Source organism: Battus philenor, unplaced genomic scaffold, assembly GCF_028537555.1.
Source record: "Battus philenor isolate CCGP_79_NKW_IND1 unplaced genomic scaffold, ilBatPhil1.0.hap1 SCAF_1, whole genome shotgun sequence".
Lineage (NCBI taxonomy): Eukaryota > Metazoa > Arthropoda > Insecta > Lepidoptera > Papilionidae > Battus > Battus philenor.
In genome coordinates, this window is record NW_027181661.1 from 12,646,828 (window position 1) to 12,669,547 (window position 22,720).

Below are 22,720 nucleotides of genomic sequence, written 5' to 3' on the forward strand. Positions count from 1 at the left end.
ATTTACTCGTATCGGTCAATATTCTGTTCGAAACAACTGAGGAATGTTTACATAAATTTCTCCTATTTAAAAAAAAAAACATAGTGTGTGTATTTATTATTAATATTGTACTTTTTCAACTTCTTTGATCAATTAAATAATTATAACTGTATTGTTTACTATAAATATATTACCAATAACATTGATATTATTAATATTTTTTTCAGGGATGCTTTTAGTTTAAAAGTGTTTATAAGTTTATGTTCTAGTTAATATTTAATTTTGTCTATTGATATCCAACATCTTTTTCTTGTTAGAAATTTTTATTATTTTCTTTGAATAGTTACAGATTATACGAAAAGTTTTTAGGTTACATCGCTAAAAATAAAACGTGTCTATGATTGCGTTCGTCATCGCGGGCCTTGATTCTCAATTTCCCTCATAATGATTTTAAAATGAAATATTACTATTATATGTGATTTTTATTAAGTGAAACATATTGTCGGTGATGTTGACCATAGGCTTAATGTTATTTCGCAAAAAAACTTTTAAAGTACGTACATTTTCCGTATTAATCCAGCCAAAATCGAGAAAGCTTCAAACTTTGAAGCTTTCGGTTTCGCTTTCATGGAACTATGAACCTGGACTCTTTAACGTTTAGCTTATCGCAAATCTATTATCTTGTTATTAATTTAAACAAAAAGAACTTCAAGCAAACGAGTCAAGAATTGTCACAGGTGAGATTTCATAAATTTTCCCTTTTCTTTGTTTTCGACTGTCGCCATGTTGTGATCTATATTTGCGATTCAGCTACACGCCTGGATTATGATTAAAATGTATTGATTATACTTTAAATATTTATTGCTTTGATATTGGACTGAACCAAGTTATTATAATTTATAAAATGTTTTAAATATGCTATAAGAAAGTTCAGGAGCATGATGTGGCGTATTTGTACAGTTGGTAATTTTTTACGATAATCGTATTTTTTTTAATAATTGTATTTATAGCTTAAATGTTTAAGTATTTATCGAATTTTGGTACATAGCGTCTTTAACGCAGCCTCTATTTTACATTTCTAGCTGACGGTTCCATAAGTTTTTACTTAATGTTAGATAAGGTTCATTATTATCATGTCAGGTGTAGGATGGTCACTACCGTACATAAGCCCCCTCCGTAGATTTCCTAAGATTGTTTGGTAGTGCAGCATAATTCTATGACTTCAAAAAGGTCCTATACCTACTTTGTTGTTGTATGTCCAATGCTTTGCTTGTACATATTATATTTTATTCAATATCAAAAAAGTGATACAATAAAATAGTACAGTTTCTTATGCCTTATTAAAAAAATCTTCAAGAAACCTTTAAAACCATTGGCTTAATTTATTGATTAGTTTTATTACTCAATTAAACTTAACTTACCTTACTAGTATGTTTATATTAACATTGCATGACAGATTTAAGCATGTATGTTATTATTGTCAAAACTGTAAATAAATTCTTTACATGCAATTTCATGTTAAATATTGACTATGACAATAAATGGAGTGTTTGTCATGACTATTTTGTAGGTTTATTTTAGAATTTCATAATTATTGAGTTTAGTATGTTATGTCAGTAGAATAAAAAGGGTGTAAACTCACAAAACATTTGAATGACTTGTTCTCTAAATTGACAAATTCCAAAGTTTAAATCTGCCTTTTTTCTTGTCTATTTATTAAATCTGTCACCAAAGTAGTCCTAAATAGGAAAACAATAATGCTTATCAAAAGTATGTAAACAATTAATGTTAACATTATGATAATGGTTGTTTGCCAAAATATGTGCCTTATTTGTTTATTACCTTGAAGAATTCCTTAAACATGTTGCACTTAAAGCATTTGAGCAGGCATAGCGAATTGTCAGACTTTATTATCATGGCTTTGCAGATGTTGCATTTAAAATTTACTCTTTTTGTGCATTAAATACTGTAACACTGAGTTGTAATGTGCAAAGCATTATCACTTTATTGTGATGGCAATGTACCTTCAAAAATACATAAATTGAATGATCCTAAACTAAAGTTAAACCAGCTAAATAATGTAGTTAACTGGTTATTTAATACTTTTATTAACAATAAGTTATAAAGTAAAATCCTTGATTTTCTGAAAAGTAATTGTCACACATATGGGTCAGCTTATCCATTAAATAACTTTACTTTAACAGAATGCCATTACAACACAGCTGTTTAGTATTACTGTCTTATGCAATAAGTATTTACTTTAGTCATAATTTTTTTTCTACAGCGATATGTATTACAGCTATATATGTACAAAAGTTAAAAAGTTTTAAATAATTTTAATATTTGTAACCAAATTCTCTGCTATAATTTAGATATGTAATAGAACAGTTATTGTCAACATAAACTAAATTTATTTCAACCTTATCAAAGTTTTCAAATGCCTTTATATGTTCTCTGATTAGAAAGCTGTACTTAACGGCATCTTAGTTACTAGTTAGTAAATGCAATTTTCACATGAGAATAACCTTTTAAATAATTGAATAACACTAATTGGATTGTTATTAAAAGTTTTAATAATGAGAAAATCAGTTCAATATGTTTTTGTGTATTTTTATAAGGTTTTAAAAAATTTGTAAGCTTTTTGCAATAATTGTAAATATGTATTTGTTATTGTTTAGAGGGGTCTTAAAAGAATGAGGGATCTATTAATGCGGGCAAATGTAATGTGTAAGAAATGTAATTGAATTATTATTCATTTAACAGATTGTTGGTAATTATGGATTGGAAGCTGAAAATCAATTGCTGAGATGTTTGCTCACTGAAGCAGCAAAAACGTCTTGGGATTCAGATCGTGCAAGTTCATCAGTTAATAGTGTTCATGCATCATTGCTTGCACAGTATCTCACATCTCTTCTTAACCATCCGGCCAAGTCAACTGTTGTGTGTCGAGCTGTTGACCTTCCTAATCGTTCAGTGCAAAAGGTAAACAATATTTTAACCTTTAAGATATGTTTACATACTATTATGAAAGGAAAAAGAAAACTGTGGTTATCTCACACTTGAATATAAACACTGTTTGATAAATTTCACCACTTTATCCATTGAAACCATTTTAAACTTACTGGAAAATAAATTGCATATTATAGTGACTGATGATTCAAAAAAAAAGTTTCAGATTTTTTGGTGATGTGTAGTAAGTATAACAACACCACAACTGTGATACAAAATAACCATTAAATACATTTTTTATCATCTATAACTGCAACCATCACAAATATATTGATTTAACACAAACATAATTTATAAACATAAAAACATTTTACATTTTTCTTAAGCTCTAACTTTTTTTAATAAAATTTGGGATTTAGAACTGAAAAAGTGCAGTCTCTTTTTTTCATTATTCACTTTCATTTAGTTTACTTTAGGTTATAATTATATATCTATGCTTCCAAACCAAACAATTTTTTACAAAAAGTATAACTGTGAAGTATTATAAATGGTTATCAACTCCAATCAAGTAGCTTGACAACTACACCCTACTAAGTGGTTGACAAGAGGTGACATTTGCATCTGGCTAATAAAAAAGTACACATAACAATTGTGTACAGGTCTGTAATAAAGATCATTGACATATTATAAAATATAATTATAAAATCTCACTTCTAACAAAATAAGTGGTCCGATGTGAGTTGTGGATATATGGAATGTGTGGAATAGTACTACTAGTACCGCAAATCATTATTCATCAGCATTAAATCAAGATCATTATTTTTAAAACTTAGGTTTTAGTAAAAAAAAAACTGTTTAATTATTACATTAATTCTAGTAAAATCTTCAGTAGCCAAGTAATGTTTGTTAGTATATGAAATACTTTTAGGTTATGTGCTCATGTTTCTTTTTTAATTTTTTGAAATTTAATGTTAGCACCTTGCAATCCCATACCATTGTTGTCAGCCCTGCATGATGGCAATGTCACTGTTTCTTAAAATAGAAGTGTTATGACCATTAATTATTTTTTAAGTATTAAATGTTTTACCTGTTGTGATCGTTGAAAAATATGATTACTACATAAATCCATTTAAAATACCTCTTTCTTCAAGAAATCTTTCAGCGCTCTACTATTAACTTATTAAAAAGATACTTTAAAAAAAACTTTTTTCCCTTTATTGATTGCCTTATGAACTTTAACCATTACATTGTTTTAATGTCATGGCTATTTTGAAGTCTTGTTTGCAAATGTTTGACTTCATATAACAAGTAATTTTGGTGATGATTATTTCATGGTTATTTGATATTTTGTGAGATATTTTGTTGACTGCAGCTGGCCAAGGAGGCCATGGAGATTTTCATAGAATCATCAGACACCATAATAATATGTAGGTACTAGTTTTTATCCATCAATATATTTTCATTTGTAATGTCATTTTACTGATTTAATGCTTATACACCACAGTGTTGAACATATGAAGATATCCATAAATTTAAAATGGTCATTTTTGTTTAATGTTGTTCTCATGTACATATAGTGCATGAAACTACTAGCACAATGTGATGTACATGGAAGACTATCATTATTAAATACTCATATGCTGCTATGATTGTCCCATATTTAGGCCATAGTTGCATCGACATATGCATGGAAGGTTATGCAATTATAAATTGGTATAGTAAACAACCATTGTGAAATATTTCTTCCTTCTGCATGCAACTCTATGCAATTACGGCATAGTGCAAATATAATAATAAGAAACTTCTTGTTGTTTTTCTTTCCAGGTTTTGAAACCCTCTAACACATTACTCAATCGCCTTTCAAGATTGTTAAAATTAACAACAGCTGAAGATGTTACATTTTCGTTAGTTTTGCGGCGATATTCTTCTAAGCCTGAGATTGTATCTGTAGCCAAACAACATTTGAAAAAAAGATTTTTGGATCTTGTCCAGTGTTATTTAGACGCAGGTAGGTTTAAGTATCCTGAAAACTTTCATTGGGTGACTCTTCTTATATAACATATATGTTTTATATTCACAGAACGTGGACATCAAGTGGAGCGTGCAGGCCTTCAGGAATGCAGTCCTGAAGTTTTGCAAACTCTTTTAATAAGTCTTGCGTATGAAAATTTTCGTCTTGCACCTGTGACAAAATTCTTATTTTTGAAACGTTTACGTGTCGATTTCCCTCGTGAAGTTGTGCCAATAATTCTAGCTCCGTTGCTATATCCTGACGATACACAGACTCCTTTGGAGGAAATGAGCACTGCTGACGATATGGCCGTCGCTATGATGGGTAATCAACTTGTGGAAATCATTCGAGATATAGGTTATAACTTCACATCTTCTGTAGAGGACTGTAAAAACAATATGTTGAATTTTGGAGCGCGGGAACCCACAGCTGTAGATGTGGCAAGAATTATTTCAATGATGGTGCGCTACCATACCACATTGCCAGATGGACCCCCTATACAGACTCCCGGGAATTTCTGGGTTAATCATGAAACTAAAAAAGAGACTACACATGGACATGGCGAATCCTGGAATGCAGAGGTCTTTGTGCAGACACTCAAAGAGCTTGCCTCTAATTTGAATTGGAAAGAAGTCATACTTCAACTAGATCATCCAGAATTTATAATTCCAGACAGACAAGGATTAAGCTTATTGTTTACTATTCTACGCTTGGGTTTACAAAGTGCAGGCTATCCCGCTAATATATTTCCAGTGGAGTATCTCTGCCGCAGGTGGACTAATTTGGATGGACAGATGAGTTTGATCTCTAATATTCTTAAATACCCTGATGTCTTTAGCATTGCGGATTACCCTTTCCATCCTGTTTCAATAGATATACTCAAATCTCCGCCAGAAACAGATAATAAAGAAATAGCGACTTGGCGTTGTCTCTATCTAGTTGAATTACTGCTATATGTTTCAGAACGTGGGTTCTATATGCAGGTTCATGAATTGTTCAAATTTCCGGTACAACACTGTCCTGATATTTTGATGCTTGCTTTGTTACAAATAAGTCCACCAATTACGGTGATTCGACAAGAATTGCTTTCCATGTTAATACCAATATTTTTAGGAAATCATCCCAATTCTGGTATTATTTTGCAACATGCCTGGCATTCACAGAATCTTAACATCAAACCAATTGTTATGCATGCTATGGCTGAGTGGTATATACGAGGTGATAGCGACCAGTCCAAACTTTCCAGAATTTTAGATGTAGCTCAAGATCTGAAAGCTCTGTCTTTGCTTTTAAATGTTCAATCTTTTCCCTTTGTAATTGACTTGGCGTGTCTAGCATCGAGAAGAGAATATCTTAAGCTAGACAAATGGTTGACTGACAAGATAAGAGACCACGGCGAAACTTTTGTGTCTGCTATGGTTAAATTCTTGCAGAGAAGATGTCCCCAGGTCATAGGCAAGCCACCTGAAGAACAGTTACCAAAAGCGGCACAATTGCCGCCTGAGACAATTGCTACAATGCTCACTTGTTTGCAATTATGCATACCAAATGTACTTCCAGAATTGCAAGAAGCAATCTACAGCGTGATAGCAAATTGCCAGACATTGATATTAAGTAAAACAAGACAGAGTATCACGGGCATTGCCCGACCTCATACAAGAGTTATCGATCCAACGTACAACCCTGCAGCTTTAGGAGGGCAGCTTTTTACTCCGCATGTTGATCCAATTACCAATCTTACTGCAAATGTCGCTAACATGACCTTAGGAGCACCACCAAACACTGCTTTTGCCATGCCTGGAACTTTAGGACCTTTAATACCTGCTCCCGGTTCGCCGTCGCGTTTAATGGGACCGCCAGGACCTAATAGCCCATTTCCTATGATGTCAATACCACATAATGCCAATGTTGCCAATATGGGAACTTTAACGCGTATGGCACATGTTCCGCCAATGGACAAACAACGACTATCAGAGCCTATACATTTCCCGGAAATAATGCACAATGTTTCGAAGGAAATCGAAGATGAGGCAAATAGCTACTTCCAGAGAATTTATAACCATCCGCCACATCCTACTTTGTCTATAGATGAGGTCTTAGAAATGTTAAAGAAATTCCAAGATTCTCCAAATAAAAGAGAACGTGAGGTATTCTCCTGCATGCTAAGAAACCTGTTTGAAGAATACAAATTTTTTCCTCAATACCCGGATAAAGAACTGCATATAACGGCGCAGTTATTTGGTGGTATTATTGAAAAGGGTCTGGTTCCCAGTTACGTTTCATTGGGCTTGGCTTTGCGGTTTGTTCTGGACGCTCTTCGAAAAACAGAGGGCTCTAAGATGTACTACTTTGGCATAGCTGCACTTGATAGGTTTAAATCACGCTTGAAGGACTATCATAAATATTGTGAACATGTGCGTGCCATTCCACATTTTGGTGAATTCCCCCCTCACTTGATTGAGTATATTGAATACGGACTTCAGAGTCAAGAGCCGCCTACAAAACCGCAGGGTGCTGTTCTACCGTCTAGCTTAGCCGCTATATTGACTCAAAACACTGTTGTAACAATTTCGGCACCATACAGGTAATTATATCTTTTGTAATTATATTTTTGTGTCATTTAATAATTATAATGTCCAGAAAATTATCTGAAGTGTTGAAAAATTTCTCATTCTTTTTTAATAATTATCTAGTTTAGTCATCACTAAATATTTGTGGCAAGTATACGCATATTCTACATAGTATAAGCATATTCTCTTTATCAGAACTTACGTGGTTCCTGATTACTCTAAGGAACGCATCACTTAATGAATTTTTTTTACTATATTTATTTATTTCAATGTGATTTTTGAGTGGTACAAATAAGAGTGCTCTTTTTAAAAAGCTGATGTAATTTACAGGAACGTAGTTGGCGCACCAAATCCCATTTCCGTCATTTCTAAAGTTGCAAATTGCGTGGCTGGCGGCATAGGTAGCCGACCCTCTATAGCCAATGCAACAAACATCGATACATTGTTAACAGCCACTGACAGAGAAGAGAAACTTAATGCGCCTCCAGAAGCAATACAAGATAAAACTGCATTCATCTTTAATAATTTAAGCCAGCTTAATCTTCAAACTAAGTGTGAAGAACTTAAAGAAATAATTACAGATGAATATTACCCATGGCTTTCGCAATATCTTGTAATGAAAAGGGCATCTATCGAACTTAATTTCCATGCCCTGTACTCTAACTTTCTTGATGTTCTCAAAGTACGGGAAGTCTACAAAATGGTGACTAAAGAGACTTACAGGAATATTAAAGTGTTGTTGCGTTCTGACAAAGGCATAGCTAACTTTTCTGACCGATCGCTTCTAAAAAACCTTGGTCATTGGTTAGGCATGCTAACGTTAGCACGGAGTCAACCAATCCTTCATGTAGATATTGATCTTAAAGCACTTTTACTTGAAGCATATCACAAAGGCCAGCAAGAACTTTTGTACGTTGTACCGTTCGTAGCTAAGGTTCTGGAATCGTGTGCTAAAAGTGTTGCTTTTAAACCGCCGAATCCTTGGACTATGGCACTGATGAACGTATTGGCTGAACTTCATCAAGAACCAGATTTGAAGTTAAATTTGAAGTTTGAAATAGAAGTGCTTTGTAAAAACCTCAGCTTAGAATTAGCCGTACTGAAACCAACTTTATATTTGAAGGATCCAGAAAAGCATAGGCTTATCGAATTCCAACTGTCTCAACCAAAAATAAATAAGGAAGCCCCAAACGTGATTCCCGTAAATCAGCCTATTGTTCCTGCGCCGCAAATGCAAATGATGCCACCCCAACCGCCAATGATTTCTGCCGAGGATATGGCTGTAATGGCTCCTACGGCCCCTGGCGGTTTAGTCCCCGATCCAGCACTAATGGGCGTGCTTGGTATTCCAGAACCTAGATTCAATTACCTGGATGTAAACGTTTCATCAACATCAGCCTTTGGGCAGAAGATTTGCTTCAACCCGCATATTATTTTATTCCAGAATTATCCACATTTAAAGCAATTTGTTAAACCAGCAATTGAACGATCTATTCAGGAGTGGATTCATCCAGTTGTTGATAGATCAATCAAATATGCCTTAACAACTTGTGAACAGATTATCCGAAAAGATTTCGCTTTAGATCCTGACGAAGTCCGTATGCGTACATGTGCTCACCACATGATGCGCAACCTGACCGCCGGCATGGCAATGATTACCTGCCGGGAGCAGATAATTAGCACCATCAGCACGAATCTGAAGGCTGCTTTTATTACTGCTTTGATGCCCACAACACCACAACAGGTAATTAATAATTTTATTACTACACATAATAAATAACATACCTGCCTTCTCCCTACTAATATTTGACAAATATGTATTATTATGCATACATAAATTTAATACTTTGACTGTTAATTGGGACTGTTTTAACCTTTGTTACCTTTCAGAATGAAAACTGCTTCATGATTTATAGAATGTTAAACAAGTCCAAAGGATTATTAGTAGTATAGTACTTATCATATTTTTGATTTCAACATATTTAACCGAACAAAAGAAAAATATTTCTGTATTTTGTAAAAGCAGTTATTTTATCAACCAGTATAAAACAAGAATGATCTTGTTAATATATGGTTCTTAATTTTTTATTACTTATTCAATTATAATTTCTGTAACATTTTCAATTAATTTACTGCACTCTACATGTGTTAAATTGATCATAAATTTAAAGAAAATAATTGTGGACCTTGCTGAATAACACAAAATAAAAGGAAAGTTTTCCTTAAAAACAAATTTTGTTATAACAAAAAAATTACTTGTTATGTATTTTTTAATAACATTTATTCTAACAAATGTTACATTGATATCATTATATATAGTAAACAATTTAATCAAACATATTATTATGTCACGCATTTATGTAATGTAATTTTAAAAATACATCAATTTCACCTATATGCATATTGTGTGTTGATGACTATTAATTCTACACTGCTTCATAATTCCTTGTTACAGCAACTAACATTTGAGGTAATATTTGTGAGGTTATTTCTGGTAGGAACCAATGATTCATTTGACAGATTGTGTTCCAGAAGGATATTGTTGAAAGTGCTGCAGCTGTTTTGGCTACAGAGAATATGGAGCTTGCCTGTGCTTTCATTCAGAAAACTGCCGTTGAAAAGGCTTTACCTGAACTCGATAAAAGACTAATGGGTGATTATGAGATAAGAAAGCAAACAAGGCTTGAAAACCGACGTTACTATGACAACATTGTCCTGACCTATCAAACTGAGAATTTACCCGAAAGAGTGAGGCTGAGAATGGGAGGGGCTACAGATATGCAATTATCTGTGTATGAAGAATTCGCTTGTAATATCCCTGGATTCTTGCCAGTGCGAGATGCTGGTATGTTTGTTCCAAAGCCTTCACAGGAGCAGATTCCTCAACTGACTTTCAGCCAAGTTATGAACACTACTCAAATTTATGGCACAGATGAAATGGGAGCTCTCATCTCAGCTGCCGAGGTATTCTTGTCCAACGCATTGTCTGTGCAGTCGTTCGCAGTTCAAGCTACTAATATGCATACACTTCTCGAGTGCCTAGTAATTGCGAGAAGAAATCGTGATATTGTTTCTGGCTGCACCTTATTGCAAAGGGTATGTATTACTTTCTTTATTCAATTTAGATCATAAAAAAAATAATGCTTTCTAAAATATTGTGGGGTATCACAGCATGATGTTGCGATATTAATGTAAAAATAATATAAATTATATTATTTTAATTGTAATTATTGTATGTACATTAGATTCAAACTGTTGACAGTTAGTTTACCTATAAGATGGAAAGTTTTAAGATTTTATCTCTAAAGCACTGGCTTCGACAATGATCTAATCTCAGTAGTTATAAGTGATTCTAATAAAATCTATGAACTTAGAAATAAAAATGATCTAAATATCAAAACTGAAAACCTTATTAAAGAGATAATTCTAATAAGCTTAAAAAAGCTTCATGTATTCAATATTTGTTTAGTTACATGTGTAATGCGTTTTTTTCCCCAGGCGGTAGAGGGACTTCTCGATGGCCACATCGTTCAACCAGGAGCCAGTCTAGAGAATATTGATATGATGACCAGATACAGAGATATTCATCTTCGAGTTCTGAAGCTCTTAGAGGATGCAAGAGTTTATGGCCATGTCTGGACAACAAAACAAATAACATGCTGCCTGACTGATTGCAGAGATGAACTCAGATACAACATTGAAGCAGTTGATTGCCTAATTAGGAACCATCTTATTAATATGCCACAAGTGAGCACAATGCTACTTATTTTATTGTTTGTACCCAGCATTTAAATAATGTGTTAAAGTGTAGTGTTTATAATAACCATATTTACTCAATTATGCAATGTTATATTAAAAAAAAACAATTATTATTAGAAAATGATTAAGAAAATAAAAATAGATTATTTTATTATATTAATTTAATTCTTGTATTGAATTTCGATAAGTGTGACAAAAATATTAACCGCAACTAACCTAGTAATAATTGAACACAATTTTTAAACAATTGTTTTCTTTTCAGTACGATTTGGCTCTAGCGCATTTGATGGACAATGGTAATAATTATGTCGCTGTAGCTTTTGCCATGCAGCTCGTTCAATTATATCTTGTCGACGACAGAAACAATATTTTTGTAAATGAATCTGATTTATATCACACAACAGAAACTCTGATCCGTATTATGTCGCATTCGCGACAGCCACCTCCTGAAGGTCTCGCTACTCTAATTGAAACATTGCGGATAAACCAAGATCCAAGTGCTTACCTTGGGGAAAGAATGCCATTGGGACCAACAGCCCACATACATGCTGGCATGTCGCAAGTTAGAGTAAGTCAAGACACATGTGAAGTATTTTGTTATGCTGAAAAGAACTTCCGTTTATTTAAAAGTATTTTTTTTTAATTTTTATAGAATGGATTATTCCACTTTTTTCGTCCACCATTATAATTTATTGTAGTTTGTCATTCAAAATTAAATTATACTAACCTTTTTGCTTTCACGACGTTTTAAGTTTATACTAAAATAAGCATAGAATTTACAAATCGGGTATATAACTGAGTCCCCAAATCTGATAAGGTGCTACTCAAGCATCCTTTATATCTCCATTTTTATTATCAATGTAGCTTAATTAATTAAGATCCACTTCAAACCATTTTATCATTTCATTCATTTATTTACATGTTTTAATTAACAATAATTACTATTCTTTCAGGCTCGCGAGTATGATGACCCTCCCGGCCTTCAAGAAAAAACCGAGAACCTCCTCCGTGAATGGAGGAACGTTCTTCTTAAGCCACTCACGGAAATTGAGACTGGACAAAACTTCAATATATATGTTCACCGAATGAACACGAACGGTATTTTGAAATCTGACGACATGATAACGAGGTTCTTCCGTATCGCAACACAGATGTGTATCGAAAATCTATATCAACAGCTTAATGAAGAAAGGCTCAATCCTTCCCCAGTCCCTCCTAAGAGAGAAAAATACTATACTATGTGTGATTCTTTCATAAAACTTGTGTCGTATCTTATAAAAAATACTGCGGATGGCGGCAATCCGACGCCGAAACTCAACCTTCTGAACAAAGTATGTTTATTTTTTTATTTAGTTTCAATTTATAGATGTGTTGGTAATAGACGGTGCCTTGTACACTTACTCCTCTTCTAAAATCATTTAATTTTCTTAAAGAATATATCAGTTCTAATAATCCAGTTAAAACTTAATATACAAAATTTAAATTTATTAGATCCTGGGGATAATAGCAGGATGCCTGCTTCAAGATCACGACGAACCCGGAAACAACTTTCAACAACTGCCGTACCATCGACTGCTTCTGATCTTGTTTCTGGACATGAATATGGCAGAACCTGTTTTAGAATCTATAAACTACCAGGTAATTATTTAGTGTTCCATCATGGATAATCTTTTTATCTGCTAATACTCTGCAAACTGACAGAACTTCTGTTTTCTTTTTTTCGCAAATTAGGTTATTAATAAGCTACATAACATTTTCCATTTATTTACTCTCAACTTCTTATTGTGTTAGTTAATAAAAATTATGCCTAAATTTTGGCTTTCTCGTTTAATGAAAATTGTCCCTTCATTAATTAGCTTATGTTAGTATATTCGATAAAATGGATTCAGGGAATTATGACAATATTACATCTCGAAATGGTTAGGAGACTTTTGTTTTCTTATTTGAGTACTTACTTGAGAAAATTTTGTATATTTCGTTCTTGTACAATTTCTATATTAAATGCCAAATATATCAACTGAGTTAACCAGTTTATACTTATGAAAATGTGATACAAGATTAATTTTTATTGTCAAAAAATATTAGAGAAATATGCTAATGGTATTAATGATAATTTTTCCTTGCATAGGTTCTCACCGCGTTCTGTCACACCTTCCGGATCATCAGGCCCAGTGTGGCGCCAGGGTTCTGCTACGCGTGGCTGGAGTTGGTGGCGCACAGGGCCTTCATCAATCGTGTCCTTGCTGTTACTCCTCAGCAGAAGGTATCTATCAATTTCATGGTCTATAATTCCTTTTTTTTTTTTCAATTTTTGTTTGTAGGATTCATTTTAAATTAAAAACAAAGCAGTTATACTTCAATAACAATAATATTATTTACTCTTTTATAATTTTGTTTACAATTACTGGGCGCAGGAACCTTTTTTTAAGCATAGGTCAAGCTATGCATGCAAATAGGTATGCCTATGCTTATTAAGATATTGTTCTTCTCTAACAAATACATTACTTTTGATTATATGTAAAAGATAAATACACATGTAAAGATATCAATAATTTAAAACAAATTGAGGTTTATACAGTTTAACTATTGATTGGATTATATATTATTTATGCGATTTAGTTGTGATTTAGTGCACAATGTGTTTGTATTTATTGTAATAAAGCTTCCGTCTTGTCATAGGTGAGCGAGACCATCCAGTTTTTTATACACAAATTATAACAATAATCATTATTTTTACTATAATGATCTTGTCCTTTAGTTTTGCTGAATGCTCACCGAATTCCATATCTGTGAGAGTTGAATTTTTGTTGTTGTTTTTTAAATTTTTTAACTGTGGGATGTTTTCTTCTCTTTGTACATTTTTCTATCTTATCGTACATAATTTTGTGTAATCTTCAATGAATCCTTACGGAAATGTGTCTTTCTTAGTTCCTCGTTTTGCGCAGAGTGATTAACAATGGTGTCCTCAATATTACAGTTTAATTAACATGTCTTTGGCTACTTGAGCTGCTGAAGTTCATTTCCATGTGCAGTCATGAATTGCGTTATTATTTTTTTCATCTGTTCTTTAAATTCGTCCAGTTATTTGGTAATGTAAAATTCTGGAATGTTTCCTATTTTTTTTATTCTATGAAATATATAATTGGGCGGTGTCTTCTGTATGTTTAAATTTTCACCCAAATCACTTTCAGGATATGACACTGATCTATCTATCCATCGCGGCGGTGATAATTTCGTCCCTAAGATTTATACAATAATGTCTAGCAGTAGCAGTGAGCATTAAACTCACGCTTGGTTTAATACCTTCTTCGAAATGTTGCCAGTTGTGTGTCTCGCTTTGTAGGGGTGGAGTTTTGTTTATCGAGCACATATGTGCCAGATGAAAATTTCATGTTAGATTTCTTATTTCTGTTACCCTTCCACTACTATTTTAACACTTTATTTAATTTTACAAACTTCTTATAAAGATAAAAATTGAATTACAGTTAACAAAAAACATATTTGCACCCGTTTGAGTGGTCCAGTCGAAGAGGTATTTAGTTATTTAAGTTTACAATCTTTCAATTCATAAATAACAATGGTAAATGAAATTTGATTCTACTTCAAATGATATTGATATTGAGTTAACAAAAAATAATTTTATAAACTTAACTAACCACTGCTGCGCTATATTGTAATATATATATATTTTTAATAAGAGTTATATTATTTTACTAACATTTACATTTGCAGCAATTGGTGATCAAATTGACACAAACATTGCCTTAAAGTTATCCTATTGTTTCATCCAGGGCTGGGGAATGTATTCAACGCTGCTCATAGATCTGTTCAAATTCCTGGATCCGTTTTTAAGAAACACAGAACTGGCGGCACCTGTTATGGCTCTTTACAAGGGTACTCTTAAAGTGCTTCTTGTATTACTTCACGACTTCCCAGAATTTCTTTGCGATTACCACTACGGTTTTTGCGATGAAATACCACCGAACTGCATTCAAATGCGAAACTTAATACTGTCTGCATTTCCACGGAATATGAGACTCCCGGATCCCTTCACACCAAATCTCAAAGTAGACCTCCTCGCGGAAATTGCGTTGCCACCACGAGCAATTATTAACTACGCCACTCTCATCCCCTCGACTCAATTCAAGAAGGACTTGGACGCGTATCTTCTGGCGCGGGCTCCAGTTACATTCCTGTCCGAGTTGAGAAGTAATATGCAGGTATGTGCAGCTTACTAAACCTAATTACGTGTGTGATATTAACAACACTTAAAATTTTAGCTCTACGCACCCGGGGTAAGTCAAAGCACTTGGGCTTCTAATACTATTTAGCTCTGCTCTGCTTATTCTATTCGCTAAATCTGTATTTACAGTACCAAAGAACGTGTTAAATCAGTGTTTAACACGTTCCTTGGTTATACATATGTGCATTAATTCTTTATGTATAAATTGAATCTGTATTTTCCCTAGTTACTCCATAATAAAAAAAAGATTGATTTTGTTTCGATTGTTTTTAAGGTGTAATAAAGAAGGTAGAAAGTTCTTATAAAAAAAAGTAAATTTGTGCAGAATGATGACTAATGAAAGGAAACAAATGTGTCATATAGTTCGTATTGAACTTGGCGTATTTGACAGTTTAATAGTCGTTTATAAGAGTTGCATTAGTCAATATTATTAATTATTGATGAAAAATTAAGTTATTTCAAATTTTATCAATAAAGTGATGAATTGAAATTTATTTATCCATAATTACTAACAATTCAATGTTCTTTCAATGTTTGACATAGAGGGCTAGATAATATTATTTTGGTAGAGAATAGATTAAAAATGAAATTTACGTCATTGTAGCGATATTCAGCTGTTGTGAAAATAAAATGTAAATAATAGTAAGTATTAATTGTCTGAAAAATTAAGGTACGTAAGCTCGAGAGCTTTCTTGCAAGGTAAGTTGTTTTTTTTATATAATCGCTGAATAAAGTATAAGTACTTACTAAATAAAATTTATAAGGGTACACCCAATTTGTAGGACAATAATTAGGACATGTTAGATGTGATTTTAATTACGAACTTGCAGGTTGTCAACGAACCAGGTCGTAGATACAACAGTCAGCTGATGAATGCCGTGGTGCTCTACGTGGGCTCGCAAGCCATTGCGTACATTCGTTCCAAAGGGCAGACCCCAAATATGACGACTATCGCACATTCTGCCCACATGGATATCTTCCAAAATTTTACTGTTGATTTCGACTTCGAAGGACGGTGAGTACAGATAAGCTAGCTTGTTATTGCACTAATCAACTTGAAGCGTAGGTTTGAATCCATTCATTGTGAAACGTGAAATATCTAATGAAAGTATATTTAATTACCTAATAATCTCTTTGTTAAAGTTTATTAGGTTTTAGATTTTTTGAAAAAAAAAAAGATAATAATTGAGTCTTGTCTTTCAGTTACCTGTTCTTTAATGCGATAGCGAACCAGCTCCGTTACCCGAACAGTCATACGCACTACTTCAGTTGCTGCTTATTGTATCTGTTCGCTGAAGCAAACACGGAAGCAATTCAGGAGCAGATTACCAGGATGTTGCTCGAGAGACTGATCGTAAATCGCCCTCATCCGTGGGGACTTCTTATCACTTTCATTGAGCTGATTAAAAACCCTGTATACAACTTCTGGTCTCATGCGTTTGTGCATTGCGCACCTGAGATTGAAAAGTAAGCGAAATAATTTTTATATATAATTAAAACCCAATGACGAACTTCAACACTTCAAACTTCAAACACTTTTCAAATTTCATAATAAAATTTTAATTTCTGTTGTAGCCTAAACAGAATATATCACTGAACAAAAAAATTAGAGCATGTTTTATAAAATAAAGCTAATAATAACTACTAACACTGGTTCGGTATGTTATTGGTAAATATTATAGGTCAACGGTAATGAAGCTTTTAATATTTTTTTATGATTTATCGATTTAGTTTTTCTCTTAGCGCTACCATAAAAGATACAAGCGCATTTCACAGGCTGTTCGCATCAGTGGCGCGATCTTGCATTGCTGAGAAGGCGGCTGCGGGCGGGGAGCGCGAACTGTCTGAGTAGCGGCGCGCCCGCTGGGAGTCTTTAAGACACCAGCAAGCTTTTACTAGTTTAGTTGAACGCGGTACGTCAACAATTTTGACATTATTAGCTACCCATCAACTAACAAATATTATACGCATATGTGCGCGCCTAATGCCACAAAAGGCTTAAAGCGCTTTGTAAAGGGGTGAAACTATCATTTTCTTGTAAAATATCCCTCAGTGCAATAAGACGAAGGTCTATCAATGTATGTTAATAGTGGATGTCACACGGCACTGAAACGTTGTCTCTTACACTTCAGGTCTCATTGACAAGCTCACGGTCGCTCAGCGAGCCACGGAGAGCGCTATGCTCGGGATTTCCTAGCGAGTTGGAATAAGATCGATCCATAAACTTACAAAATAACCGACAAGGTATAGGAGACAATGGTCAGGCCAAAATGTGTGCAGACCACAGACTATTAAGCGCAGCGTGAGACATCCGCCAGCAAGGTGGACTGATGATCCCATTAAGGTCGTCGGAAAACGCTGGATGGACGCCGGTTCCAACAAGTCTAATATGAAATCTGTGAAGGAGGTTTATGCCCTGCGATTGACGTCCTTTGGCTGAAATGATGGAATCGTATGGGATAGTCATGTTTACTATTTTGATATATTAAGCTTTCAATGCTGGATAAGAAGCCGCCTCCTTCCAGAGATTAGGTCTCCCCAAACAAAAATACACATTTTAATATAGTTTTAATTTTATGTTATACAGGATTCCAGAGCAATGCTGCACAGGCCAACAGCGGACAGCCGTCGACGTCGACGGCAACGAGGCCACCTCAGAAACAAGTATTACAATGGAATGAGCTGTTCAAAAAGTAAACTAAAACTAGAAAATAAATGCGTCCTACAAGTGTTAATAATGAAGTGCATATGTGAAATGTGTGGAACGCGTCGATCGTAAACAAAATTAAAAATTATTTACATTGAATAGTGTAAGTTGTCTTATCATTACTATTTATATCACCGTTTTAATTAAAGGACACTGATGCGTATGTGAATCCGCCACCTCGTGTATTTGCCACCTAACGAAAATTTCTTAAAATGCAGTTGTTAAGATATTTTGTATGCCAAAAGTAGTAACATCAGGTATTCCAGTTTCTAATGGAAGACCAACATGAAATATTAGTAGTACTGTAGTTACTGGAACTCTATTCTTGATTAAGAAATGTCTTGTATGCTTCAATTATAAAGATGTGGTTAACTTACTGTAAGATAAAATATACAAAAATATGTGGTGTAAAATGTACAAAGTACTCTATAATTATGAAATATTTTTGACATGAAGTAATACATGAATTCTAATTAATTTTCAATTCCAATATTTGATATAACATTAACATGTTCATGTATTTTTCATTCAATTATAATTAAATTACTTGTTTATATTTAACAAAGTTTTGTTATTACAGATTACAGAGTAGAGCTATGACTATATAAATACATTTAAAATTTAGACTAATATAAAATTCAATTGTAATTAAAATCATTTAACATCTATGTAACATGATATTTCTACATGATTTTTTTAAAATTATTTGGTTTCACAGTTAGTTTCAGTTGACAGCAGTAAAATAAAGTAGAGTAAATTTTATGTTGCCAGGAAATGTGCTTGTAGATACTTCGTTACTACTCAGGAAAAGAAGATATGTGTAACATGTGTATTAGCAAGTAATTGAAAGCATACTTTTAGAACATTTTGTTTGATTTAATGATAGCAATGTAATTAAGATATAAGTTTATAGAAATATGTAAGTGAAATAGTTATGTATTATGGGTTAGAAGATAAATTCTCGGGAAAGTGTTGGACACTAGCAATGAGTGTGAAATCTTTTTGTCGCGCCTTTGTCAGTAGAACCGCATCTAATGTTACTCAAAGATTAGAAACAATTGACAAATTCTTTGAAAGCAGTCGTATTTGTTTGAGTCGTAGTTGACATATTGTGTCAAGAGCAGACAAAAGTTAGTATCTGGGACTCTTTTCTCGATTTGCGAAGAAATGTCATGTATGCTTCAATTACGAAGAACCCGTTTAACAAAATTTAGGGTAAAATATACAAAAATATGAAATTGTGTAAAATGTACAAAGTACTCTATAATAAGGAACAATTTTATTTGACATGCAATGTTACTTTACTTCACTTATTTTGCAAGATATTTGCATAAAATTTGAGCTTTTTTCAATAAATTATTTTCAATTCAATTTCAATTATAATACAAGTTTGGTTTTAGTTCAAATGTGTTAATAAGACCGATACATTTACTCCTTAACAGTTGAACTTTGTTATTGTTTTATATGGCAATTATTACACAATTATTTATAATATGAAATTAACAAGATGGATTTGCTATAATTCTTATAGCAAATCATACATCTGCTATTGCAGAGTAAATCGATATTGCTTCATTAACATATTTAAACTTTAAACCAATCTACATTTTGTTGACTTGTAATAAACTTTAAATAATAATTAAATTTAATTTGTTTAATCTTATTCTTAGTTCTAGTTATGATAGTTAAAACTTGTTTTTATAAACAAGTTAGCTTTTAAATTTTTCAGAAGACAGGATGTGTGCTTGCTGATACTTTGTTACTAATCAGAATAACAAGATGTGTGTAACATGTGTATTAGCAAATTAAAAGCATACATTTAATACATTCTGCTTATTTTTATGATAGCAATGTAATTAAGGTGTAATATAAGTGCGTAGAAACATATAAGTGAAAAATCTATGTACTACTAGTTAGAAGTATTTTCAGGAATGTCTGGCACTAGCAATGAATTTGAAATCTTTTTGTCGTGTCCTTTTTAGCAAAACTGCAAATAATGTTACTCAAAGACAGGGCAAAGAGGTTTGGTGTTATCCGACATTCTCTGAATAGCATGCCAGGTTTATTCAGTTATGAAATTTGCTTGAAATATTTGCATTAATTTTTAATTTTTAATTACTAATATATTACTCAAATAGTTCATGAAATAATTAGTGAATAAGTTTTTAATTCGAAGGTCCACAACAGTACCGCGACCCTTGATTTGTGTCTAAAATAGGGGATTTATGAATTTGTGAGTCGAAATTTTTAAGGCTAACGCCAAAGATAACAAAAATTCTTAAGGCTAGGCCTAGAGTCGAAGGCACATGAAGTTTTTGTAGATGTCATTTTATTCATATTTAAAATGTTTTTGATTCTAATGTTTTGGCTAACTTCTATTTAGACATGTAATTTTGAAATGGAATAAAATAAAAGGTATTGTAATTTTGGAATGGAATAAAATAAAACGTATTTTATAATCTATGATTGTTTTATTAAACCTACAATTGTTTTATTCTAGTAAGAATGTGAACTTTTATTTCTTGTGCCGACCCGTTGCGCAAGAGAAACAACTAAAAGACAACCGAAATGTTAATCAAGCAATGAGCCGCCGTATCATCATCTCAGAAGAACGTAAGCGCAAACGAATAAATGCCAGAAAATATTTTATTTTCATTCTGATCAATACAACACTGGCAGGTCTAGAGTAAGCCCAAGTGAAGTGAGTTAAACACAAACCTTCGTGTAGAACAGATTTGAAATCATAAAATTAAAGAAAGGTTTTATTCTCGGTTTTAGACTAAGTAGTTTATTGTGTACCGTACATACCGTACTGCCCTTTGTAAATTCGAAGGTAAGTTTTCCATTTCGTCGATGCATCAAGGTCTGCTGCGTGCATAACGTTTTTTTAACGATCAGTCGAAAGGTGTGAACTCGGCCACGCACCAGCGTCCATGTCCGCAAATATGTTCAGAGGTGAAAAGCGCGCCAGGACAGTCGCCGTCTCGAAGGATATCTGCGTACAATCGGTATGAACATGCTTCGCTACACGTTGTAGAGCTTAGTTCTACAGCGTATTATGAATATATCTTGATCTTGAACCGTTCATGGTTGCAAACTAACGTATTTGTATTTATAGCTTTTTTTTTGAAATAGTAATTTCCACGAGGCTCAGGAGCCAAAGAGCGTGGCAGTCACCGTTGTTCGTCGAACAACAGACACCCTCGCGCTGTAAAACTGTTCATTATGCGGTAGTGGCAATATAAAGACACACGAACTTGTGTTTTTTACATACACGGACGAGACTCAAGAGCGATTGCGAGAACGGCAACCACCGAACAGATACTAGCGTACAACCTGAGAATTGCAATATGGAATAGGGATGAGGACGTGGTCGTCCGAACCGTGGCTTTAAAAATTGGATATTGTTATAGCGTTGTTAAAAACAAACAAGAACCAACGATTTAAATAAAATAATCATAATATTTATACGACATATATTAGACGACTTCAACTTTTTAAATAGTTTACGATTTACGTTAGTAAATAGTTAAAGAGACTAAGTCAACATTGTAACAAGCAAAGTCGTGAGCAAAAAATGTAATTGTAAAAACAAAGACACGGATGCTGAACTAATGTCCGTCGAATATAGATTGTTATATTTAAAAAATAGCAATTTTTCCTACCTCTTTTTGCAGAGCGATCCATTGTGCCTGGACCTTATAAGATTTTTATTTTTTCCTTATCAATATCATACGAGGACCAATAGATAAAGAAGAACTGGTGGAACGGTTTTGATGTATCTGTTAACTGGTCGAAATGACAAGCCATAGTTGTCGGGGGCCCGAACTTTCCACCTGTTTTAGCTACATGTATGACAGAAATATACTAGTTCTCTGCGTACTCTATAATAGCTTCCTACGAATAATCTTCAATCTCCGTAAACAAGAAGACTTAACTTACTACTGATTCCCGTCTAATATAGCTATTTACATTTTTCTCATTACTCACATCTAGTTCCATTTTACCTTTCTACTACGTAGCTAGTACACAGGAAAAAACTCTTCGCTCCTTTAGCAATCATTGAACCTAGTTTAAGCATCACTATTACACGCTGTTCGGCAGACTTTATTTATTCGTATTTTACAATCTATACTTCTCCAGTGCGTTCTGCCCTCATTTTTTAGGACTGGATTGCTAAGACGCGCAATAGTTAGATTGCTTCGCCCTCCTAAGGGCCAAGGAGTCTGCGGTTTGGGCAGTCACTAGTCGACAATACCCGTATATAGCACCCCAGCGGCACGTCTGTAACTGTGTGTTGAGGTTCAGAGTCAAAGTAATCGATGTTCATTTTAGAAACTGGGCGATCATTGGCAGTAATAGGTGAGCATGCTGGTCTTTACTATGTATGTACCTTTACGCGACTGTGGCCCTATTTAATCTGTAAAAAACGTGTCTTTGATTGACGCGCGAATTAGCGGACGCGAAACATGGGTGGGCGCATGTGAGGACGGTTCCTTTTG

The 22,720-nt window shown here is 33.6% G+C and overlaps 1 protein-coding gene across 9 annotated transcripts; it reads left to right on the forward strand.

The window, feature by feature from the left end:
• Positions 1-394: 394 nt before the first annotated feature.
• Positions 395-20,679, forward strand: Not1 (CCR4-NOT transcription complex subunit 1). 9 transcript variants are annotated; one of them, XM_068763845.1, is made up of 17 exons: positions 395-716; positions 2,743-2,961; positions 4,753-4,936; positions 5,009-7,523; positions 7,840-9,253; positions 10,030-10,354; positions 10,442-10,605; positions 11,008-11,256; positions 11,531-11,836; positions 12,222-12,599; positions 12,760-12,906; positions 13,397-13,531; positions 15,060-15,488; positions 16,342-16,526; positions 16,715-16,978; positions 17,255-17,424; positions 18,099-18,187. In XM_068763845.1, the coding sequence occupies exons 1-16, from the start codon at positions 615-617 to the stop codon at positions 17,361-17,363; spliced, it is 7,125 nt and encodes a 2,374-aa protein (XP_068619946.1). In that variant the 5' UTR covers positions 395-614; the 3' UTR covers positions 17,364-17,424; positions 18,099-18,187. The 9 variants fall into 9 exon arrangements, with proteins under 9 accessions (XP_068619946.1, XP_068619906.1, XP_068619933.1 ...); XM_068763805.1 differs by having other exon boundaries at positions 10,030-10,605; XM_068763832.1 differs by having other exon boundaries at positions 10,030-10,605; positions 17,288-17,424.
• The last annotated feature ends 2,041 nt before the right edge of the window (positions 20,680-22,720 follow it).

Excerpts from the sequence above, each read along its gene's own strand:
- Not1 (XM_068763805.1), top strand. The coding sequence starts at position 615 with ATGAACCTGGACTCTTTAACGTTTAGCTTATCGCAAATCTATTATCTT. Across the intron at positions 2,962-4,752 it reads CTAATCGTTCAGTGCAAAAG|GTTTTGAAACCCTCTAACAC; the intron begins GTAAACAATATT and ends TTTTCTTTCCAG. Across the intron at positions 16,979-17,254 it reads TGCGCACCTGAGATTGAAAA|CGCTACCATAAAAGATACAA; the intron begins GTAAGCGAAATA and ends TTTTTCTCTTAG.